The sequence below is a fragment of the Ictalurus furcatus genome, chromosome 2, assembly GCF_023375685.1.
Source record: "Ictalurus furcatus strain D&B chromosome 2, Billie_1.0, whole genome shotgun sequence".
Taxonomy (NCBI): domain Eukaryota; kingdom Metazoa; phylum Chordata; class Actinopteri; order Siluriformes; family Ictaluridae; genus Ictalurus; species Ictalurus furcatus.
The window spans coordinates 4,905,730-4,929,433 of NC_071256.1; the positions used below are offsets into that span (position 1 = coordinate 4,905,730).

At 40.0% G+C, this 23,704-nt stretch overlaps 1 protein-coding gene across 5 annotated transcripts in view; it reads left to right on the plus strand.

The window, feature by feature from the left end:
• The window catches only part of LOC128619825 (junctional adhesion molecule-like), a 40,617-nt gene that overhangs the window by 4,461 nt on the left and 12,452 nt on the right, over window positions 1-23,704 (plus strand). For 2 of the 5 annotated variants that reach the window (XM_053644279.1, XM_053644311.1), the window contains exons 1-2: window positions 15,240-15,783; window positions 16,114-23,088. In XM_053644279.1, the coding sequence (XP_053500254.1) occupies window positions 23,040-23,088 (49 nt within the window). In that variant the 5' untranslated portion in view covers window positions 15,240-15,783; window positions 16,114-23,039. Of the gene's footprint in view, window positions 1-15,239; window positions 15,784-16,113; window positions 23,089-23,704 lie in introns of those variants that run through there. The other 3 variants (XM_053644287.1, XM_053644296.1, XM_053644304.1) reach the window with 3 other exon arrangements.

Consider the following 23,704-nt stretch of genomic DNA (forward strand, 5'->3'; position numbering starts at 1 on the left):
TCTCCAATTTCTTTACCTTCTGGAGCAGTTCAGTGAATCGATCGTAAGTTGAGGTGTGTTCCCCTCCTTGGTTCCAGACTGCGGTCGTCCAGGTTAACTCCTTGCTCTTTGAGAAGGTTAATAAACTGATCCACCTTACGTTGTTCAGAGAAATACAGAGAACATTGGAGTAGGAACCCTTGACACTGAGCAGAGTCACCTGCATACTTTTCTGAGTGAGTGATGAGAGGGTGAGCCGTGGGATAGGTTGCCACTGTCTTGGTGCTGGCCGCTGCCAGTGTAGCAGACAGCTGTGTGACAGACATTTGGCTTTGAACAGGGCTATCTGCTGGTGTTGCTTCCTGATTAGGTGTCCATGAGCCGCAATCACCTGTTTCCAGTCGAACATTCCTGCTGCCTCCATGTCGTGCTTGGGCACAGTACAAGACAACCGGGCCTAGTGTGAGTACACCCTAAATTGAGGGAACAAGATTACACAATAAGTTGAGTACAGTCACCTTGTTGGAGTTTTCAGTGTGTTACCTGATATTAGTGTTTTTCAGGTCATTGTGAGAGAGAGAGAGAGAGAGAGAAAGAGAGGGACCTCAGTGTTGAGAAAGGTATGTAACCAAGTGTAAAAAAGACTGTAAGGGATGTATGACCGTGTGCGTGTTGAGTGTGGAGTATTACTCAGTATTCTCTGTGCATGGCACAATGTCGGTTAACTGATGCTGAGAGAAAGAGGAAGTAGCCATTCTCCCATCAGCCCCCATGCTGCCCTGGCCACAGTCATGTGGTTACTCTGACATGCTGAGTGTCTCACACTGGCTCCAACATGAAAACACTAGTTATGTGCACGACTGTGACTCCAGATAACTTGCAGAGGTGTAAGAATCACACAGATAACTTCCTGTATGTGTGTGCATGCTGAGACCAGGGGCGTAGCTAGGGCTAATTTTAGTCTAGTCATTATATCAAGCGAGAAAACACACACACACACACACACACACACACACACACACACACACACACACACACAGGTGCTTGAAAGTTTGTGAACCCTTTAAAATTTCTGCATAAATATGATCTAAAATATCATCAGATTTTCACATAAGTCCTAAAAGTAGATAAAGAGAACCCGTTTAAATAAATGAGACAAAATTATTTTACTTGTTCATTTATTTATTGAGGAAAATGATCCAATATTACATATCTGTGAATTTGCACTTGGACATTTTGGACTCGGAAATATTTCCGAGTACAGTCGAGTCCGCGTCATGTGTAACATGAAAAGAAAGATAAAAAATAAATAATGCCATAAAATTAAGATAACAAGAAATTAATGAATGTCTCCCTGCCTGACTCGTGCGAGTACCGAATGGACTCTATGCACGATCGCTTCCACGTTTTGTCTCAGCCCACTGAGTTACATCCGGTACCGCGAGTTTTTGAAAAATAAAACATTAACCCTCATTACATTTAATTTTGATCACTGTTGCAGAATAAAAAAATATAAAGATGCATTTAAACATGGAAGACTCTAAGAGTTGAACTACTGACTTCCTGCCGTTGATACTTTAACTTTCTGGAAGCCATTAATATAATGATATATATATATATATATATATATATATATATATATATATATATATATATATATATATATATATATATAATATAGTACTGTGCAAAAGTTTTAGGCACAAGCAAGGAAATGCTGGTTCTCAAAAGGTTCTCACCCTTTTGCAACTAAAGCCCCCCCAGCCTTCCCTATCCTGTGGCATCCCCCCCCTCCACCGCCATATTGGAAGAGACCAGGTATAATGATTATCTATTCTATATAAAATCCATCCATCCATCATCTATAATCTGTTTTTGATAGGTTTTTGTTTTTTTTGCTTTTGTGTTTTTTTTTTTTGTTGTTTTTTTTTTACTTTTTTAATTACTTTTCATAACTTATGATTTTTTAAAATAACTTTTATAAAACTATTGTAACGTAAATCTCGTAACGGAGCTTAGGACGGATGTAAATGCATATAAGAGCTTTTAATAAAGAGAGGCATGAGACAATAGCGTGGTCAGAAACAGGTAATGGGCCAGGCGATCTGCAAACAGACATTAAACAGGCAATCCAAAAGCACGTAACAAGATCAAAGACTATGAAGCAAACCGAGGAACAAGGTACAAACGCTTGGTATGGTGACAACACTCAATACTTCACAAAGACTAGTGTTCAAACAGTCTCTATGTATGGTGTGATTGTGTGTGAGATTGGATGCAGGTGTGTGTGATTAAAATGAAAGTGAGTGTTCTGAGAATTGCGGTCCATGGAGGCCATGTTTGTATGGGAATGGGAAATGTAGTAACTGGTTTGCTGTGATATGACATCTATATAACAGACAGGTATGGAACATGAATGATATAAAATGTTTCTGAACACTATAACTACTTTGAACAAGAGAACTAGGCTGTAATAATGTGGACTATTTTACATATAAAACATGTTGCATTACATTCGTCTTGTGTTCTAAAAACATTTGCATAAGAATGATGTAAACTGGGACGAAAGGAACGTCTCGTTATCCATGACAGTGTTAAATCTCCGGCTCTCAGACTCTCACTGAACAGAGCAAACGCAGAGAGAGGTGAGAGTGCAGCGGGAAAGTAACACCTCGTGCTTGCAGGACAGAACTGCTGACATTTGGAAAGCTGCAAAGGTTTGTCCAAAAAGTTGCTAGATTTGTTGCTAGACGCTTTTTTTTTTTGCAAAAAAGTCGCTAAAGGGGTCTGAAAAGTCACTAAGTTGGCAGCACTGGTCTGCACTGACAGCTAGATAAAAGGCAGGCTAAGCTCCGCCTCTCCCCAGCAAAAAGAAAATACAGAGGGAGAGGGAACGTGGGGTTTTTCATTTATGCACATTCTTTTTGAAAAGCAATGAAATACATAGAGAACCCAAATGATGCCCTGTCAGTGTTTTTTTTTTCTTGAAAAAATTTGCGTCCCCGTCCGTTCTCGGCACACCCCCCTGGTTGAGAGCAAAGATGCCTTCAAAATAATGAAACACTATAATACTATAATAATAATAATAATAATAATAATAATATATTAGTTTAATCTTTGTAAAATTAATTGTATGAAAGAGTTTTGTCACGAGTACACTTCTCTATAGGAACGCGCTGTACTGAAATAAAGTTGCTAGCTGAGATTGTACCGGAAATACGTAAGCAACGTTCGTGCATAGAGTCTATCGAGTTCTCTTTAGTGGCTTATTGCACTTGGACGATATACTTGGACGATTGCACTTGGTCAAATAAATATGCACACATCATGTCAAAATGCAGGTCTGGCCGAGTATTCATGCAAACACACCCCGAAACATTAGCATTTGGTGATTCCAAATTTCATATAAAAAGTGAAAGGTATTTTAAATATCATGAACATTGCTGATGGGGATTTTTTTTGATGAAATGAAAAAAAGTTAGAAGAACAGCGCTGTGTTCAGAAATGAGTTTGTTGTCATTAATAGACAGATTAAAAGCATTAATAAAGCATGAAGGTTGTTGTTATGACATGCTGCTAAATGTAACTCTACTCTGTATAACTGTGGGGGAGACGCATTTCAAATTTCAATGATTTGAAATGTCAGTTCGAACTGGAGGACACAATATAGTCCATCCATCCCGCCATCTTCTACCGCTTACTCCTTCTTCAGGGTCACGGGGAAACTAGGGAGCATCGGGCACAAGGCTGGGTACACCCTGGACAGGGTGCCAGTCCATCGCAGGGCACAATCACATACACACTCACACCCATTCATACACTACGGACACTTTAGATGCGCCAATCAGCCTACCATGCATGTCTTTGGACTGGGGGAGGAAACCGGAGTACCCGGAGGAAACCCTTGCAGCACGGGAGAACATGCAAACTCCGCACACACGGCCCCAGCGGGAATCAAACCCTGGACCCTGGAGGTGTGAGGCAAATGTGCTAACCACTAAGGCACCGTGCACCCTTTGACACAATATAGTGTGATACAATAACAAAATAATAAAAGTTCTACATATGCCTCTATATCCCTTTTTTCTTTGAAACCATTTTTTGATAGGAAACTAGTTGAGGTGCTGATGATATGAAATAAAAATATTAAATGGCAATGGCAATATGTAATAGTAGTATTTTTTGTTACATTTATGTTGCCATTGCTTTGTGAAGGTTAAAATATTAATTTTAGTGTTGAGTTTACAATTGCAATTTCAAATCTTTTTTCAATTTAATTACTTTCTGGATTCGACTCACACTCGGCCATTAAGGACTCGGACTTAAGTCCAACTGTGCCCCTTTTGGACTTAGATTCGATTGCTTAAGGACTTGGTCTTGACTCGAATTCGACAAAAGTGGACTCGGACCAACAATTTACTGTGACTACGTTTACATGGACAGCAATAATCTAATTACTGACCTTATTCTGAATAAGACAATATTCTGATTAAGGTGTTTACATGAGTTGATTTTAGAATATTCCTTTCATGTTCCAGTTTTACATGTTAAAACATAGAGCGATTAAAGGCACACGTGATTACGTCCCCCGTCTGACGTTCCCTTCAGAATTTCACGTATCGACATACAGTTCGTCTTCGTTATGGTACCGTATACACTTTTGTGTGTTTCATTTTTAATTTTACGGAAGCTTCAAGTGCAGTTACTTATTTTTCATGCTATACGTGCAACGTGTAAGCAGACGACTGCTTATAGTCGTGGGCTGCGTCCCAAAACGCATATTTACCTTCTACATAGTAGCCAAAATGCATGTATTTCACCTACTATATACTGTAGCAAGTAAGTACCCGGTTTCGGACGCAGCCGTGCTCTCTTGTTTGCCATCAAACGGTTGAGCACTGCCATGTGTGTACTTGTCCTGTTGCCAAATGCGGTGAAAATTCCCACACGACGTTAATAGTGTGATAAAGCTGTTTACATGTCTGTAATACACGTCGATAATGCAACTAAAATAGGAATACTATACATGTTTTAATTCGATTTGTGTTCGATTTGTACTTAGAGTATAACTTTTGTCAGATTAAGGTCATCAATAATCACTGTTTACATGGTAGATTCTTAGAGTATTGTCCTAATTGGGTTAATATTGGATTATCGTTGTCCATGTAAACATACTGATTGATACTGCTACACAAGTAAGAGTAATTAAAAATAGAGATCACTTTATATTTGCCACCACAGACAATTTCCTGCCAAACCAGCAAAGGGCATCTCTCTCATAGTGTGGATTTTTTCCTTGGTCGTTTATGGAAGTATAACAGTGCCAAATGTGCACAAGGCAAAATCGCATGTTAAATTACATAAATTGAATAAAAACACATCGCAATAACAATACTTGAATTTTTCTGCCCAGCAATTTCACACAGAGAATACACCTGAATTTTTTCAGCCTGAATTTGTGAGGTTTAAAAATAATGTGTTGAAATACTACCTGACGAATAATGAAGATGGTATTTTAACAACTGAATATTTTGGAACTGTATTTTATGAAGGTGAATATGTGTGCATTGAATTTTGAATACTGCAATTTTGTTTTCAGCCAAAATATACAAACCCAATGAATTACAGAGGAAACTAATTCAAGCATTGTTATTGCTGTGGAGGGTTTTTTTTTTCTTTTCAATTTGTGTGAAATTGCTGGGCAGAAAAATTAAAGTATTGTTATTTTGTGATTTATTCAGTTTATGTAATTCAACATGCCATTTTGCCTTGAGGACATTTGGCACTGTTATATTTCCATAGTTGTTCCACTGATTTCCTGTACACACCTGTCTTGTGTTTCCCCAGATTGGTTCCCAATTACAATTATATTCATATGATTAATCTTACATTTCATAATGAGTCATGATCATCACTCATGACCTGCCTCTATGTGCTCCTCAGCTCACACATGGTAAATGTGTCTTTATTACTTCCTGTAAGTCTAGAGAATCCCACTTGCTGGTGAATATACTGATGGACATGGCTCCTGAAGTCTTTTGTTGTGTTTACTCGGTCCCTCAGGCTTCCTAGGGGTCATCTAACAAACTTCACTTGAGCAATGGAGAAAGTGGCACCTAAGACATATAACGATGATGATACTATGAATATGATAAAACCACCACATGAAAAAATATATGAATAAATATTAATACTGCATATACAATGTAAATTGAGTCTTGGAAATAGTGATGAAAGAGATTTTCAAAAATGACACAGCAGTTGTTTCCTGAAAACCAAAGTATATAAAAGAGAGACACTCAGGCAGTGTGACAGTGTGTGTGTGTGTGTGTGTGTGTGTGTGTGTGTGTGTGTGTGTGCAGTAGAATCAGTAATGATGAAGCTTTTGTCTGTTGTGTTTATCGTTGCTGCAGGTGAGTGAAGTTATTTTCTATTACAGAAAGGAGAGAGAATATTAGTAAATGATCAAATATTTATCATTTAGAGTTTTAATTAAGAATAACTTTACTTACTTGTTATAATATTAATAGGACCAACAGATCTACTGTGAGATTATTTTACATCCCTATAATACTTATAGTTTTACACATTTACTGAGCTACATCTCTCACAATCAGTCTTATTGAATGTATCTATAATAACTCATAAAGTGTAATAGAAAAGTTATTTTCCTGTAACTTGTATGTCACTTATTCATTCTGGTCTTAGCTGTAAATAGATGTGTGTGAATTTCACACCTTTTTCTGCTGTCCCTCTGTCAGTGACCACCATTTCCTGCATTGCGTCTTATTCACAGTTATTATTTTTTACAATTAGTTACGTGCATTCATCAATACTGCGTTCATATTTTCAAAACTCACAATAGTGGTCTATGTGGGCTGAATCGTGTATCGGTTTTCACTGCTTTGCTTCAGAGCATGTGCACTCAGGTGTTTGTTAGTTTTGACAGTTGGAGCCAGGCTCTGAACATTCCCTCAATGTAAGTGAATGGGAGTTTTTGGGAATTTTCATAGTCTGCAATGGGAATACAATCATTTTGGTAAAATAGAGCCTGACCAGTGTGATCGGCCTGAAGGACTCTGCTGAGTTTGGTGGAAGTAGATTGAAAGCTCAACGATTTATAACAGTGAGAAATTTTTAATGGACGTCAATGGGAATTTTGGCCACTTTGAGCTTCCATACCGGGAATTCCGGAATTCCAATCACTTCAAAAAGATATGGCAACTCGAGGCAGAACAGGGTGAACGTCTGTGCCGAGTTTGGTGCATGTAGCTGGAAAGCTCTAGGAGGAGATTAAATTAAATTTTTTAGCACTCAGAAGAAGAAGAATTACTAGACATGTACATTTCCTGAAGAAAATGTGGGTGGTGCTTGCCATGGGAAAACTCGGATAGGGTGCTAATACTTTTAGAGTTTGCCATGTAGGGTACCAATACTTTTAGAGCTGAACAGATTTGGTGCCAATACTTTGAGTTGCTCGGATAGGGTGCCAACACTTTTAGAATTGGTCTTGTAGTGTGCCAACACTTTTTAGACTGGCAGTGTGGGGTGCCGATACTTTTAGAGCTGGACAGATATGGTGCCAATACTTTTAGAGCTGGCCGTGTAGGGTGCCAATACTATTAGAGATGGACACATAGAGTGCCAATATGTTTAGAGTTGCATGGGTAGGGTCCCTAGACTTTTAGTGTGCGTGTGTGAGAGAGAGTTTTGACAATTGGAGCCAGGTGCTGAACATTCCTTCAATGTAAGTGAATGGGATTTTTTGGGAATTTTCATCGTTTGCAATGGGAATATCGAGAGTCCGATCAATTAGCAAAAATTGAGCCTGACCAGATTCATCAGCCTGAAGGACTGTGCTGAGTTAATTAGAAGTAGTTTAAAAGCTTACTGAGTTATATCAGTCAGAATTTTTCAATGCATGTCAATGGGAATTTTGGCCAATTTGAGCTTCTGTACCGGGAATTCTGGAATTCTGATCACGTATAAATGTCACAGCACACCTCTCCTCAATAAGCCGATCGATTTGACACCTCATTCATGGAACTATAACAAATGGTGTGGGCCGAAGTTTTGGTGGAATATTATTATTATTATTATTATTATTATTATTATTATTAAGTATGCAAGAGAACAATAGTGGTGCTTTGCAAGCACCACTAACTAGACATGTACATTTCCTGAAGAAATGTGAGTGGTGCTTGCTGTGGTAAAACTCTAGACTGGCCAGTCACTACCATGATGCAAGTGATTGCAAGAAAGCCAAGCCATAATGTCTGTATAATTGCTAGCATGATTTAGCATGTTACTAGCATGGAATAACATGTTTCAACACACTGCTAACATGAATTAGCATGTTGCAAGCAAGATTTAGCATGTTTCTAGCATGATTTAGCACATTGCTAACATGTTTTAACACATTGCTAGCATGATTTAGCAAGGTGCTAGCATGGATAAACATTGCTAGCATTAATTAGCTTGTTTTAACACACTGCTAGCATGTTGCAGCACATTGCTCGCATAATTCAGCAAGTCGCTAGCATGATTTAGCACATTGCTAACATGCTTTAGCATATTGCAAGCATGATTTAGCAAGTTGCTAGCATGAATGAGCATATTTTAACACACTGCTAACATGATTTAACATGTTTGTAGTATGTTTTAGCATGTTGCTAACATGATTTAACGTGTTGCTGTCATGATGTATCATGTTGCTAGCATGTTTTAGCATGAATTAGCACATTACTAGCATGATTTAACATGTTGCTAACATTATTTAGCATGATTTACCACGTTGCAAGCATGATTTAGCATGTTGCTAGCATGTTTTATCCCATTGCTAGCATTCATTCTTATTAAAACTAAGTAGTCAGTAGTAAAACAGTCACATTTCAAGATTTTGGAATTAAATGCACTGAAGTATTTTTCTTAAAATTGAATTGAGAAATGTTGTACTTCATATTGTATTCAGTAGATTGTGAGTTTTTGTGTTTTTTTCTGTAGGCTGTGCTCTCTCTAGTGATTATAATGTGAGAGAAATCACAGGACACAAAGGTGGTTCAGTGCTGTTCACCTGCTCCTGCTCTGACCTGCACACCAAACCTCAGAAATTCACCTGGGAGAGAGGCAGAACAGGACGTCCGACAGAATTGTTAAATGATGAACAATACCGTAGCAGACTTCAGCTGTTTAATCACAGTTCTCCTGCTAATCTGTCTCTGCTCATATCTGACCTGAGAGAAGAGGATCGGGGAGTCTACTGGTGTAGCACTGAGAAGGAACGCATATACGTCAGGCTTTATGTTAAAGGTAAAGTATTGTTGTAGTGTTAATTACAGTTGTTTGAGTTACAGTTATTTTATATGTCTTAATAAGTCTGGTATTAGTCAATCAGATGTGGCTACGTCATCATACCGGAACTAGCTGACTGTGTTATGTTTTTAAGGCAGTATGCTCGTAGGCTCCGGTGCGGAGGGTTGTTGACAAACCCATCAGCATTGGGCAAGAGCATAACTCCGTTGTTCTAAGTTTGTGCTTTTAATAAGTAAGTAAAGTTCCTGCAACGGATTCTCTTTGTTGTGTGATTCTCTTCACGCCTCCACGGACGAAAGCACAGCAGTATTTAAATATACAATAAAAGTTGATATTCAGTGAAAACAGACTTGATCAGTTTACTCCAAAAGTTTACTCCATTTACCAGGGTTTAGTGTTTTACTCTAGAAGTCATTTTGTCAAAATCAAGTTATAAATAGCAAAAAATACCGATTATGGGTATCAGACTGACCTGAAATTTGGAATGCTATCAGACTGGATTTGAGGCTAATCTATGATTTATTTTGGTAACACTGCAGTGTTTATAAATATAGATTGATAAATATATAAAGTAGATTGTCTCTTTGCACAAAATAACATTATTTAATATTGAAAATCCCATTACACAGAGATATGTTTTGGTAAACGGCATCAGAAACATGATTACCTTGTTAGAGAGCTCGGGGTATTTGGAAGACACATGCAACCAGAACTGAGTCAAAAGTATTTCTGAAAATAAATCAGTTTCTAAAAGCTATCACAGGATAGATCAACAAGACTGTCCTGTTCCTTGGAGGTGAGACCCGCATTTACATCTTTCATGTGGTTGGCAAAGTTATTCTGTATCCAGCTCTGCTGTTCTCTCATGCCAGTGTAGCAAGTGACTCGCTCGTAATGACTATGCCACCCAGAGGAAGCGGGGAAAACAACCCAAATAAAGGCACACAACCACGATCCACTTAGAAAAGGCAAGAGGCATGGGTTTCCATACAAAAGTACATTTTATTAAATCTAAAAAAGAAAAAGAAAAAAAAATTGGCCAAGAATTTTTTAAACCAGCAACCAATGCAATCAGACATTGGTCAAATAAAACAAACAACACAAGAAGGAATGAACAATTATCGTCACAGGAGGACTGAGGCTTTCTGTATGAAGGGCAGGCTAGTACAACAGCACCAGCTATACAAAAGGGAAAAATCCCCACCAATCAGAATCATACCCACAAAATTCACTGAAATAATGACACAGCAATAATAACGACCCTCAGTGAAGTAAAAGTTAAGGTGCAGCAAAAACTCCCCCGCCTCAGGAACCACTCAGCTCCTACAAGGAGAAAACAAAACAAATCACATTTAGAAAGAACACGATCAAATAGACACCAGTGCTACTAGCAAAAAAAAACCTTAAATAATAAATGAACACAAACACATTCCAAATCAATTTACTAAATACAGTATAACAAAACCCATGAAAATCAATTACAATATACTCAAAGGAAGCAAAACCACAACAACAAAAAAACAATTTTGCAAAAAATATATATATTTTAAGGGGGGGGGGGACAAAAACACAGAAATAACCCCAAGCTCAAATTGATTACAGGTAGTAAGGTTGCAAATACTGACCAAAACCACTACTACCGCATGGCGGTATCAGCACGATTGATAAAGATGTTACAACACAGGCGAAGTCAAGAAAACTGAGGTTAGTGACAGTAACAATAGTAGTAGCTTTTATTAAAGAGGCAGGCAAATCCAAATCGTAAGGCAAGTTCAAGGTCAAAACAGGCGAGGGGTCAGGCGATCTGCAAACGGGTATAAACAAGATGAAGTAAGGAGCAAAACGAGAAATCAGGAACAGGATCAAAAACCATGAGACGAGAACGTCTGGGTTACGCATGTAACCCTGTTCCCTGAGAAGGGAATGAGAAGTTGCATTTAGCATAACACTATGGGAGCACCTGTCGTGCGCGACTGGCATCTGAAGCTTGTGTAAAATCATGCCTATTTATAGGCCTGCCATGATCAGGTGACGTGGCAATTAAGCGTGTCGCGTGATGTAAATATGGCACCTGTGAACCACGCCATCAGCCTCTATTATCTGAAGAGAAGACGCAATTCACAGGCCTGTCCTGGCATGACAAAGCTACGCAACATCTTGTTCCCTTCTCAGGGAACAGGGTTACATGCGTAACCCAGACGTTCCCTTTCAAAGGGAACTTCGACGATGCGTTTAGCATAACACTATGGGAACGAGAATACCCACTCTGTCATACCAAGGGTACGGCCTGTTCAAAAAGACCCAAGCCCGAGGGTCACTGCAAGACACTCGAGCCCGGGGTGGAATGAAAATCCAGGCTGTAATAACAAATGAATGTGTGTGGCATAGACCACCCTGTAGCAGCACACACATCCTGTAAGGACACCCCTTTGGAAAGCCTTCGCGGAGGCGACCGCCCTAGTGGAATGAACCCTTATGCCCAGAGGCGTAGCGAGACCGCGCGCCTCATAAGCAATAGAGATTACTTCCACTATCCACTTAGAGATGCGCTGCTTTGACACAGCATCACCTCTACTGTCACCGCCAAAGAAGACCAGCAGCTGTTCCGACTTACGCCACTGGACGTAAGTACGAAGAGCCCTTACTGGGCACAGCAGGTGCATTCTTTCTTGTTCCGGTGTGGGGAATGGAGGAGGGCAGAAAGCCTGCAACAACCACAGGGTGGGCAGCCGATGTAGGCACCTTAGGAATATAATCTGGCATAGGATACAAGAAGGCCTTGGCTAATCCAGGAGCAAAGTCAAGACAGGAAGGAGCAACAGAAAGAGCTTGTAGATCTCCTACGTGCTTGAGAGATGTCAGGGCCAGCAGAAAAGCTACCTTTAGAGTCAGAAGCTTCTCAGAGGCTGACTCTAAGGGCTCAAAAGGGGCCCCTGACAGACCTTCCAGGACCACAGAAAGGTCCCAGGAAGGTATGCGCGGCCTGCAGATGGGCCTCAGCCGCCTGACACCACGCATGAACCTAGAAATTAGAGGATGTTGCCCCACAGAGGCTCCGTCAACAGGAGCGCGGCTGGCCAAAATGGCAGCCACGTAACCCCTGATTGTAGAAGGAGCCCACCCCGCTGAGAAACGTTCTTGTAAGAACTCCAGGACTGTAGCTATTGCGCAGTTCACTGGGTCTACAGTGGATCCCTGCGGATGGGAATCTCCCAAGGAGTGCCATCTAGCAGGGATATTATCTCTGAGAACCATATTCGAGCTGGCCAATAAGGCGCTACTAGCAGCAGACATAGACTGTCTTGGCGAACTCTCGCTAGAAACTGTGGGAGCAAAGTGATCGGGGGAAAAGCGTACACATGTGACCTCGGCCACATGTGCAGCATGGCATCCCGCAATAATTGTGCAGGAGGAGTGAGGGTGAACCACAGCGGGCCGTGTGTTGTCTCCTCGGAGGCGAACACATGCAGTGCCGCTTGGCCAAACCTTGCCATATGGACTCCACCACTTGTGGATGGAGCCACCAGTTCCTGGGCCTCAGCCCCTGCCTCAACAGGATGTCTGCCCCCATATTCCCAGAATGTACATTGCACTCACTGACAAACTTTCCTTCTGCCCAGAGAAGAATTAGTTGCGCCTGCCTGAACAGGGGACACGGACATAATTCTCCCTGGTGGTCAATATATGAGACCACTGTTATGTTGTCTGTAAACACATGGTGTCATCACTGTCTTGCGCTAAGGAGACAACCCTAGAGTGTGACCCAAGGCCAGAAACCGGGGACACTCAAATTCTCAGAGCACGTAGGCATCGCCGCGTGATACTGATCACTCTCAGAGGTTTCGTCCATGGACGAAACCCCCAACTTCTCAGCCACCACTGAACAGTCTCCTGTACAATAGGCCCATAAGCTCCAATAGTCTCCCAAGATCCAGCTTTATCTTGATCAGCATTGGTAGCATTGACCCTACGCATGTTGGGGATAGAAACGCTCTCATCGTAGTAGAATCCTTATAACCCCTAGTAAAGTTGTCCACTGCATTGGGGAAAGCATACTTTCCTGAGGTTCAACCCTTTTCTACGGTAGACAGAACCCATGGAGGCACATTTGGCAGTAGTTTGCCAGATGGTCTTTTAGTGACGTTAACTATTCCACATTCTATTGGAGGGAAAGCATCAGATTTTCATTGCCCTGTGACAGCTCGCTGACCAGAGAACACTGAAAATTTGGGACAGCCTTGGCTAGGGGAGGCCCTACAGTAGCACTGGGGGCTAACTGCCCTAACAACCTCATGTCCCCTGATACATCCCTCCACGGCCCCTCAGGACCGCTCTTCTTTGCCTGCTTGGCCTTTATGACCATTCTCAGATCAGGCCTAGTAGCAGACCGCAACTGCGGCCACCCGGTTCCCCTGGCTGTCTGCGGGGGTTGACGGGCTGCCATACTTGCCTTCTGTGTCTCCCTCGCACTAGTGCTGGCCCGGGCTCCACTCGTGGATGCCTACCCGGCCACCCGGTGATCCTGGCTGTCTGTATATGCTGCTCTCAGTTTTCAGCACATCCTTCTGGCTCCTCAGAGTCAGAGAGGAATTATTACTATTATTTTTGTGTGTGTGTGTATTTTTCTATATCTTATTGTTTTTTCCCTTTTGGCTTTCCATAGTGGAAGGAGGAGTCGCAATGCGGGCTCGAGCCGAACCTGGAAGACAGAGCAAGACATAGAGCAGCGCTCGTCTCTGGCTCTTCTTCCAGATCACTAAAAAATCCCCCAGACCTGAGATGGCTAGCTGCCTTGGCAGCAGCCGGCCCAGATCCACGAGGCTCTGAAACCCAACTCGCTTCGACTTGAGAGAAGAGTGCGAGTCGCGAGCCGAGCTACTTAATGTAGGCATTACCATGCGCAGCCTTTCAAGGCTGCCATCGCATGCTACACCCCCTAGACACTTCACCCAGAAAGTGTGCACTATTCCCGTGTTGAAACGGGAGCAAGCCGTAACACACTTCCTGAATTCTCTCATTCATATTTTTCGCCTTTGCTCATTCCCTTTTTTTTTCTTCTCTTTTTTTTTTAAAAGGGATAGAAAAGTTCTGAGATTTTGAGAAAAGATCGAGAGGAAATGAAGTGTCTTTTTGTTTCTTTACACAAACAAACGACGTGCAGTCTTTCGCTGAAGATAATAAGGCTGATGGCATGGTTCACAGGTGCCATATTTATATCACGCAACACGCTTAATTGCCACGTCACCTGATCATGGCAGGCCTATAAATAGGCATGATTTTACACAAGCTTCAGATGCCGGTTGCGCGCAAGAGGCGCACCCATAGTGTTATGCTAAACGCAACGTGGAAGTTCCCTTTGAAAGGGAACAGCTAAGACATTTGGAAAGAACCAATGACATAACAGGGGCAGAGACAGGACAGAAACCAAAACAAAACACACACGTCACAGTAAACAAAGTCAACGACAACCCGGAAGTGTGCGCTGTGAATTCTCTGGCAGTGGGAACTGAGAAATAAAGTTCAGTTACAGACTTGCAGCTCTGTGTGTGAGTCCAATCTTGTGTCTCCGCTCATTCAACAACACAAACTCATGTAGCCCTATGAAGATGTCCCTTAAGTAATGTCTTACCTTTATTTATAAGATAAGGTACATGCCAAAATGATTATAATAACTATTTTTTGTTTTTATGCAAGGTGAAGTATATCAGTTGGGATTATTATTTCCAATTGTAAGAGCATAATTAGCTGAAATAAAATAATTAAAGCCAATATTAAAGATTATTAAAGATTTAGCAGTTATTAAAATAAAAATAAGCCAGTATAGGTTCAGTATTGTGTGTCAGAGTCCTGATATTGGATTCATATAGAGAATTTAAACAGGTGATTTGGCTCATCCTTTAAAAATCTCTTCTGGTCTACAGCAGAAAATGTTGTGATTTACAAGCAGGGAATATTAATAATTGCAGTACTTCTATTATTAACTGTAAATGTTATGTTTACAGGCTGTGAGCTGGTGAAGAAGACAGTGGTAGAGCGTGTAACTGTGTTCACAGGAGAGTCTGTAGTTCTGCCCTGTGTCTGCACTGACCTACAGGACAAACCAAAGTCTGTAAAATGGCAGTTTAATAGAATCAATGACTTTCAGGAAATTTACCCTGAACAGACTGGACGTCACAGAAACAGAGTCAAACTGGTCAGTAACAACGCTCCAGGAAACCTCTCTCTACTCATATCAGACCTGACTGAAGAGGACCAGGGAGAGTACACATGTTCTGTACAGGATGATAGAACATATTTCAGATTATCTGTTAAAGGTACAGTTTTTCATTAATGACTGTGAGCAGGCTTTACTCCAGTGTCATGTGCCATATTACTAACAGTGATAAAAACAGTCATTAGTTTTAATAAGTTTTGTCTTTTCAGTAGGAAGAAGAGAAACTTCAACACACTCGAGGAAAACAGACACAACACGTCCATCAGAACCGCCTCAGAGTAAAACACACACACAGCATAGTTTTTTAAAGGTTACCTGATGCAATTTCACATCTAGATTAAATCCTTAGTTATTTAACTCGCTATTTTGGCTCCAAATCAGATTTGGAGATTAAATGAAGAATTTGCGATCAGACTCACACATTTACATGAACATGGGTTTACATGAACTTAACCGCATCATTCAGTTCATGCTGAAAGAACTAAATGTTTTGTTTTACTCAGTATTATTGTGTGTGAGTTCAAACAGCACAGCATGTCTCCTCACCTTACTAGAGAAACCACTTACAAACCACTAGAGGTGTGATTTCTGAGGTCTTTTCTCTTTAGGAGGAAGATGTGGAGAGGACGTGATTACTGAAGGACATCAGGACTGTGAGGGAAAACTGGAGGATCGGGTTAGTACACGTAAAATAACAGTTATTACAGATAACACACATGTAACACACATGCTCTCATTGAACAGTGAGTTATAGGAAAATATCTTCTGCTGCTTCTATCAGAACAACACATGGTGTAAAGAAAGAAGTCAGATTTGGAGATTTTTGTCGTCTTTACAGGATTTTACTTGCTTCTTAGAGTCAACAGCCACAGTATTGTCACTGTTTGTGTGTTATATGTGTAATTTTCATGTTCTGTCTTTCCACAGACTGAACCTGACGTTGTCACTTTCTGTACTAAATAACACATGAACACAGCCGGAGCAGCACGAGTTCAGATCAACACTGGAGAGAAATCTGAATATAGCAGCATTATAATAATCTAATCCAAAAATAAATATAGACACATTCTCAGATATTATAGAATAATGCTGAAAACATATATTAAATACACACCATGGCCTAGCGCAAGACTCACTCTGTTGGATTTATTGTATGTATGTGAAATTTTGCTATTTAAAAAATCAGATTCAGACATATAAATGTGTGTGTGTGTGTATGTGTGTGTATGTGTGTGTGTGTGTGTGTGTGTGTGTGTGTTTGGTGGGTTCCAGATAATTGTATTCTCTTCAACTTCATTTATATTAGCTAAGGGTATTGTTCTGCATTCACTTTGTCTATCAATCATTAAAAACTGCTGATGGATAATCTTGCAAATTATATTTTGAATGTACGTGTTATTTTATATCTTATATGTACCATTCTTACGTATATGAGATTAAAAAATAAATGCTCTAGGAGGCTTTTGCATAAATAGACTGCTATAGAAGTTCTTGTTTGTGACTTTTTAAAACTTTGAGTAAGAATAAAAAAGGAGGATTGTTGAATCTGCCTGAACTGAACGTGTATTTCTATTCTTTCCCCCTAACACTCCTTACAATTTGTTCACTTTTTTCACAATTGTTTACATGCTTTTATTAATAATGCATTTACTGAAAAGTGATGTGCTTCATTTACATGATTCAAATGTGTACAGCATATTCACAGAATAAAATAATTACATCAATACAATTATTTGCAAAAGAATGTAAACTGAAAGAGTGAAATTGTGTTGGTGTAATATATATTTTGTTCATGCAGGAATGAAGAAATCATTTGAAAAGTGGATCACTTTTTTTCAGTGCTTGATTGATGTTGTACTTGCATATGTGAGTCTATATGTGTAGTGAAAATACATACTTATACCACAGCGATGTAGAATCCTCGATTCTGATTGGCTGACAGACATTCTGATGCGTGCAATTATTTTTCAGTAAATGCACAGCTAAAGTAGTTCCAGTCAGGTCTTGACCGCATTACAGTTCCATATCACTTCGCCAAGTTCACTGAAGTAACGGAAAAGTTAGCCTACTGTCCACCACAGCACACACATTTAACAACAAACAAAATGACAGAAAATATCGATTCTCCACAAATAAGTAATAATTGATGATGAACCATTGAATTATTGTAAAAATAATGTGCACCAGAGGTGGTAATGCGGCCACGAGGCGAAGAGGAGGATTGAGCCATTGACATGCAGTTATTGGGGGGAGAGAGAGAGAGAATCTTTATTTATTTATTTATTTGTTTTATTTTCTGCAGTAATAAAAAAACGAACAAACCCTGTGAACAAGTAGGCTTATCGATATTTATTCCTTTATTTATTTATTTGTTCTATTTTTATATAATCATGTCTCTCTTTCTTTCTCTCTCTCTCACGCTCTCCAATAACTTCAAATAAATGGCTCAATCCAAGGGGGGGGAGGGGGGGCAAATTGTTTTCAAGAAAAAAAAAACAGACTCTGTGTATTTTATTGCTTTTCTAATAGAATGTACATAAATGAAAAACCCCGCTTTCCCTTTCCCTCTGTATTTTTTTTTCTGGGGAGAGGCGAAGCGCCTAACGACAAATCTAGCGACTTTTTGGTGGAGCTGTGTGGCTCACATAATGACAAAAACACTTTTTATTTTGAATGAAATGTTTTGGGTAAGTTTCTGCATTCTGCAGACATGCAATAGAGTTCTGATGTTCCAGCAAACAGTTGTGACTATTGAACGTACAGTTTAGAGGATGTTAAGACTGTTTTGTGCCAACGCGATTGAGAACAAGTGTAATTATCATTTTGATACACAGTATATTTTAAAAAGCTGATTACTTTGTAATTTGACTCAATTATACATAAATGTGCCACTGTGCAGTGACAAAAGAAAATCTTGTTCAGATTAGACAACAGTATGAGGGTGGGAAAATGATTTTTGACTGAACTAATTGTTTGAAATTTTTTTTTATTTGAACACACATTGTAAAGAAATCTTGGAATAATAGTTCTAAATGGTTTTGTTTTACCTTTTTATAGATGGGTAGCAAAATGCCTCCAGCACCAGAAGATTTGCCATTACATTCAAGAAACCACCTTCCTCCTACAATTTCATCTGGAACCTCAGCAAATCCAAAAGATGTTCATGTTTTAATACACAGGGTAAAGGGTGTAGAAGATCTTTAGGCTGTGTTCATGGATAGCAGCATAATTCAGTCTACTCTGAAGATGGAATTTGTAAATGAGAATGCTGTAGATGATGCAGGAGTGTATAGAGAAGTTTACACTGCATTCTGGGATCAGTTCCTTGAACAATGTGAAGGGGAAGATGAGCGTGTTCTAGACTGAGACCAGACTTCTGTGAAGCTGAATGGGAGGCAGTAGGAAGGATGTGGGTAAAAGGATTACTTGACCTTGGTGTACTGCCACTGAGGCTTTCCAGTGCTTTCATTTTAGCATGCATGCATGGAATTGGCTCAGTCAGTGATGATGTCCTGATGTCATCTTTCCACAACTACCTCTCTCTGACTGAACGATCTGCCATTGCAAAGGCTCATCATCACCCACTGGAGGAATGTGATGAAGAGGATTTGTTTACCTCTTGAGAAGAAAGGGCTCTCATTGCATCCCTCCAAAAAACACCATGGAAGTTGCCATCCAAACGATGGCTCATAAAGCAATTCTTCATGAGCCCAAATATATAATAGAATATATATTCCTTGCGCAGAAACCCCCACCAGTACTCCATCCTTTGGTTGGCCGTACTTGCACCATCCAAATAGCTGTCAAGAGTTTCATCTGCATGATTGATGTAAAGGAAACGCTGATCCCCCCAACAACTCTTGGGCATCCTCCCAAACGCTTCACCGCTTCAATATAGTAACTGCCTATTAGCTTTGGATCGCTACTAGTTGTGTATGCATTAAGCCAGATAATCTTCCTCGAAAAGCCGTCAATGCAACCATTAATACAAATGCCATATGGTTTTAACTTATCGTATGAGTCCAAATGCCAAATCATGTTGGGTCCCTTAGAAAAGTAGTTGTGCCGTCTGAGACGTCTGGCTCTCCTCACTGTAACTCCTGTAGGGTCCAGTTCCTTCAGCACCAAGCGCACATCCTCTTGTCTCACACACAGACCCTTCTCTCTGCATCTGGCGTACATCTATCGGTACCCATGAAGTTGCCTAGAGGACTGCAGCTGATTACGGATGCATGAAAGAAAAATCGGAAGTAAACAAACACTCTCGTGGCCGCGAGTACAGGGCGTTGCACAGCTCAGTGAAGCACTCTTCCTCACCATGTTATACATCTACCTCAACTACGAGCTCCAGCAACCAAATTCCTGAAGCCCCAACCAAAGAGCGGCCTGAGTGGAGGAAGAGCCAGAGTAAAGAGTCTAAACGTCCAGCATCCTACTACTGCCACGCTGCCATCTTGGATTACTCAGTGACCAAGAGAAGATTTGAACAGGCCGACGTTGGCAGCCGAGAGAGAAAGGAGTTATTGAAGACGGGGCACAGGAAGTCAAATGAAGCGCGTATCTCGGAATGGAAACCCCAAAAAATCTAGTTATATATTTATTAATTAGAAAACTTGGTTCAGGGTGGGTTTCTTTTTTTTCAGAAAACTGTTTTAGTGTATTTTTATTTTGCATTTTGGACAGTTTTTCCATCGCTCTAGTACTACAACACGACTACTATTGATATAAAGAGAAAAAATATGTAAACTTGATCATTCAGATTTAAACAGTATTTGATTTTTGACGGCAAGGAGATCGGGTTTAACTGGTTAAGTAACTCTTTCTGTGCTGCAGCTCTGGGGTTCCCGACGCTGCTGGTTCCCTGGGTGGTTCTACAGGAGCCGGACTCGTTAAAAAGCAGGAAACTGTCAAAGGCCAGCTGTGGACTACATCTACACCTCCCTGAAGAACCAGGAGCCGCGTCTCTGGAGCCAGTCCATGCAGCAAGTGTCTCACGCTGACTGTGAGCTGCTGATTTTGTGTGTTTTGTGGGTTTTTCATTTGTTCTTTGTATGAATGCATGCAGCAGCTCACCAGGTGATGGCACTGTTTGTTAACATTGTTTCAGGCAGGCTGAACGTGGAGGATAATGACGATCTGGTGCTGCAGTGCTGTCTCCAGTACAAGACGTTGTATCCAGAGGGCACTATCATGCTGTGCACGCAAGCCGTACGTTCAAGACTCAGAATTGTTCAGGCATCTTTAGGAGGACATCTTTGGGGGTCACATCTGGAATTGTTTGCTAATTGAACAAAAGACCTTGTTTTCATCTTCTGATTTGCTCACAGTGGCCTGCTGGACACCTTTGGATATTTGAATAGTGTTTTTAACAATAAACAATGTCACAATACACAATAATCTGTTACGAGCATTTACATTTTTAATGAGTGAGAGAGAGGGAGAGTTATTAACTGTTTAATGTTTAATTGTTAATGGAATAAGTAAAAATAAATAAATAAATAAAATGGACTTGATTGAGGTATTAACACAACATATCTGGTGTAACTTTAGTAATAATATGGGACGTCACAAATGTTTTATTTAGCTCTGTTTATGTTTAAATAGCAGCCCTGATATCGGATAGTGCTGTTATAATTCAATATATTCTAAAAAGTCAAACAGTCCTGAAGCATATTATGAAGAAGAGTCCTGGGATAGTCTGATCTAAGTATGAGTCCAGCAGTTCTTAGGTACAAATGTACAAAGGTGAGATTATCCACTGAGATTACCCTGAGGTTTAACTCTAAACTGTTTTTGGTTCTTTTTTGTTTTTGAGTTTTTCTTTCATCGTTTCCATTATTTTATAGCAACAATAAGAACCTGTGCAGTAAAGCTCTGCTGAGCGGAGTCAAGGCCCTGATTAATGGGCGTTCCCTAAAGTGGTTCTCCTCCTATTTATATAGGAGAACCTTTGCTGTGGAATTAGTGAGCTCTATTTCCTGCTCTCAGCCTATCTCATCTGGGGTTCCTCGAGGTTCTTGTCTTGGCCCTGTGCTGTTTTCTCTATATATGCTCCCTTTGGGATTAAACTCTCAAACACAGTGTAGCATATCATTGTTATGTAGACCATACCCAGTTGTATCTGCCTCTGAAATGTAATGATAACTCCAAACTGTCATGTATCAGGAAACTCTGGACTCGAGTTCCCATCAGACACTGCACTGCACTAAATGTCACATGACCACCTGCATCTGATTCACGTTTCTGTTAATGAGCATTCTTGTGTGTATATAGCCACTGTCTGCACTGTTTCTCTGTCTTTCGTTGTCTTAGACTTCCGTGTTCCGTGCCACTGCATTTTGTTTCGTGCCATAGTGTTTTGCCTAGTTGTCTTAGTGTCTTTGTTTTGTTGTGTATTTGTTTAATAAATGTTCTTATCTGCGATTGCTTCCGAACCCATCCTTGATTTGTGACACAAACTTGCATCTCTGCTTGATTATATGGATGAAATAAAGGTGTGGATGGCATCCAGTTTTTTGCAGCTTAATGAGTCAAAATCTGAAATGGTGTTTTTCGGTCCATCAAAGTTAGCCAGACAGCTTTCTCTACATCTGGGCCCTTTAGCCACCAATGTTAGGAATGTTAGGTGAGGAACCCTGGTGTGATTTTTGATTCTGAGGTGAAATGTGAAAAACAAATACATTTTCCAAGGATCCTTTCTCATAGTATGAATTTCTTCCTTGGTTCCTCTGATTTTCTGTACACACCTGTCTTGTCTTTCCCCTGATTGGTTCTCATATGTAAGTTCTGTGTTTTCCCTCCTTAGTAGAATTTGTTTCTGAGTAGTTATTATCTGATGTATTCTGCATGCTAGATTCTTGTTTTGTACCCTTTCTAATTTTCTGGTGTTTGTTTTTTTTTTATTATTGTTTTTTTAAATTATTATTTATTTTTTTAATCTTGTGAACAAATGAACCTAATTATCTGTAGACCAGCTGTAGTAGCAGCTTTATAGCACAAGATGTCGCTATTTAGCCGCTTAGCCATAGCTCACTTCCGTCTACTGGTGTGTGGGACTCGGGCCATCAGGTTTCCTAGGGGTCATCTAACAATCTTCACTTGATATCATAAAGTATAGAAACATTAATGCGAGGAGAAACTTTACACATTCAAAACACTTAGATTAATTTATAATGCATTCATTTGTTTATTTAGGTAAAATTTCATCTAAAGAAAAGGCTACAAGCAAGCATTAAGAAAATGATCCCTAAGAAAGATAACAATGCTGATACTATGAAGTAAGATAAAACCACCACATGGGATCAAATATCTCAATTTTATTTTATTTTTTTAGAATAAATATTAATGCTGCATATAAAAAGTAAATTGAGTCATGGAAAGAGTGATGAAATCACTCTTCAAAAATAAAAAATGAGACAGCGGTTGTTGTGGTTTCCTGATAATCACACTATATAACAGAGAGACACTCAGGCAGTGTGAGTGTGTGTGTGTGTTGTCACTTTGAGGGACTGGTGTGTGTGCAGAAGAATCAGTAATGATGAAGTGCTTGTATCTTTTGTCTGCTGTGTTTCACGTCGCTGCAGGTGAGTGAAGTTATTTTCTATTTTCTATTACAGAAAGGAGAGAGAATATTAGCCAGTTCTTAGTTCAGCTGCTTTGTGTTTAGTTCATGTGGTTTCTGTCCAGACTGGGTTTACAGTAGGCCGTAGTTCAGCCCTGTTCCTGAACAACCAAATTGTCCAAAGACAGCAGTAATCTTTATACACAAGGTAAACATACACGTCATGCCTTGTGATATAATCTCCTTATTTAGACCTGTTCAGCTTTGATCATGTGGATTTTTTCTTCCTGATTAACTTCAGTCTAAAATGTACTGATGAAGAGAGGTGGGCGAATATATAAGGAAGAATCTACAGTGAGATTATTTTACATCCCTATAATACTTACAGTGTATGTTTTTACACATTTACTGAATTACATCCCTCACAATCTCTGTCTTAGTGAATGTATCTATAATAACTCATATAAAGTGTAATAGAAAAGTTCTTTTCCTGTAACCTGTACATCACGTCTTCATTCTGGTCTTAGCTATAAATAGATGCGTGTGAATTTCACACCTTTTTCTGCTGTCCCTCTGTCAGTGACCATCTTCACTTCCTGCATCATGCCGTATGTATGTATGTATGTATGTATGTATGT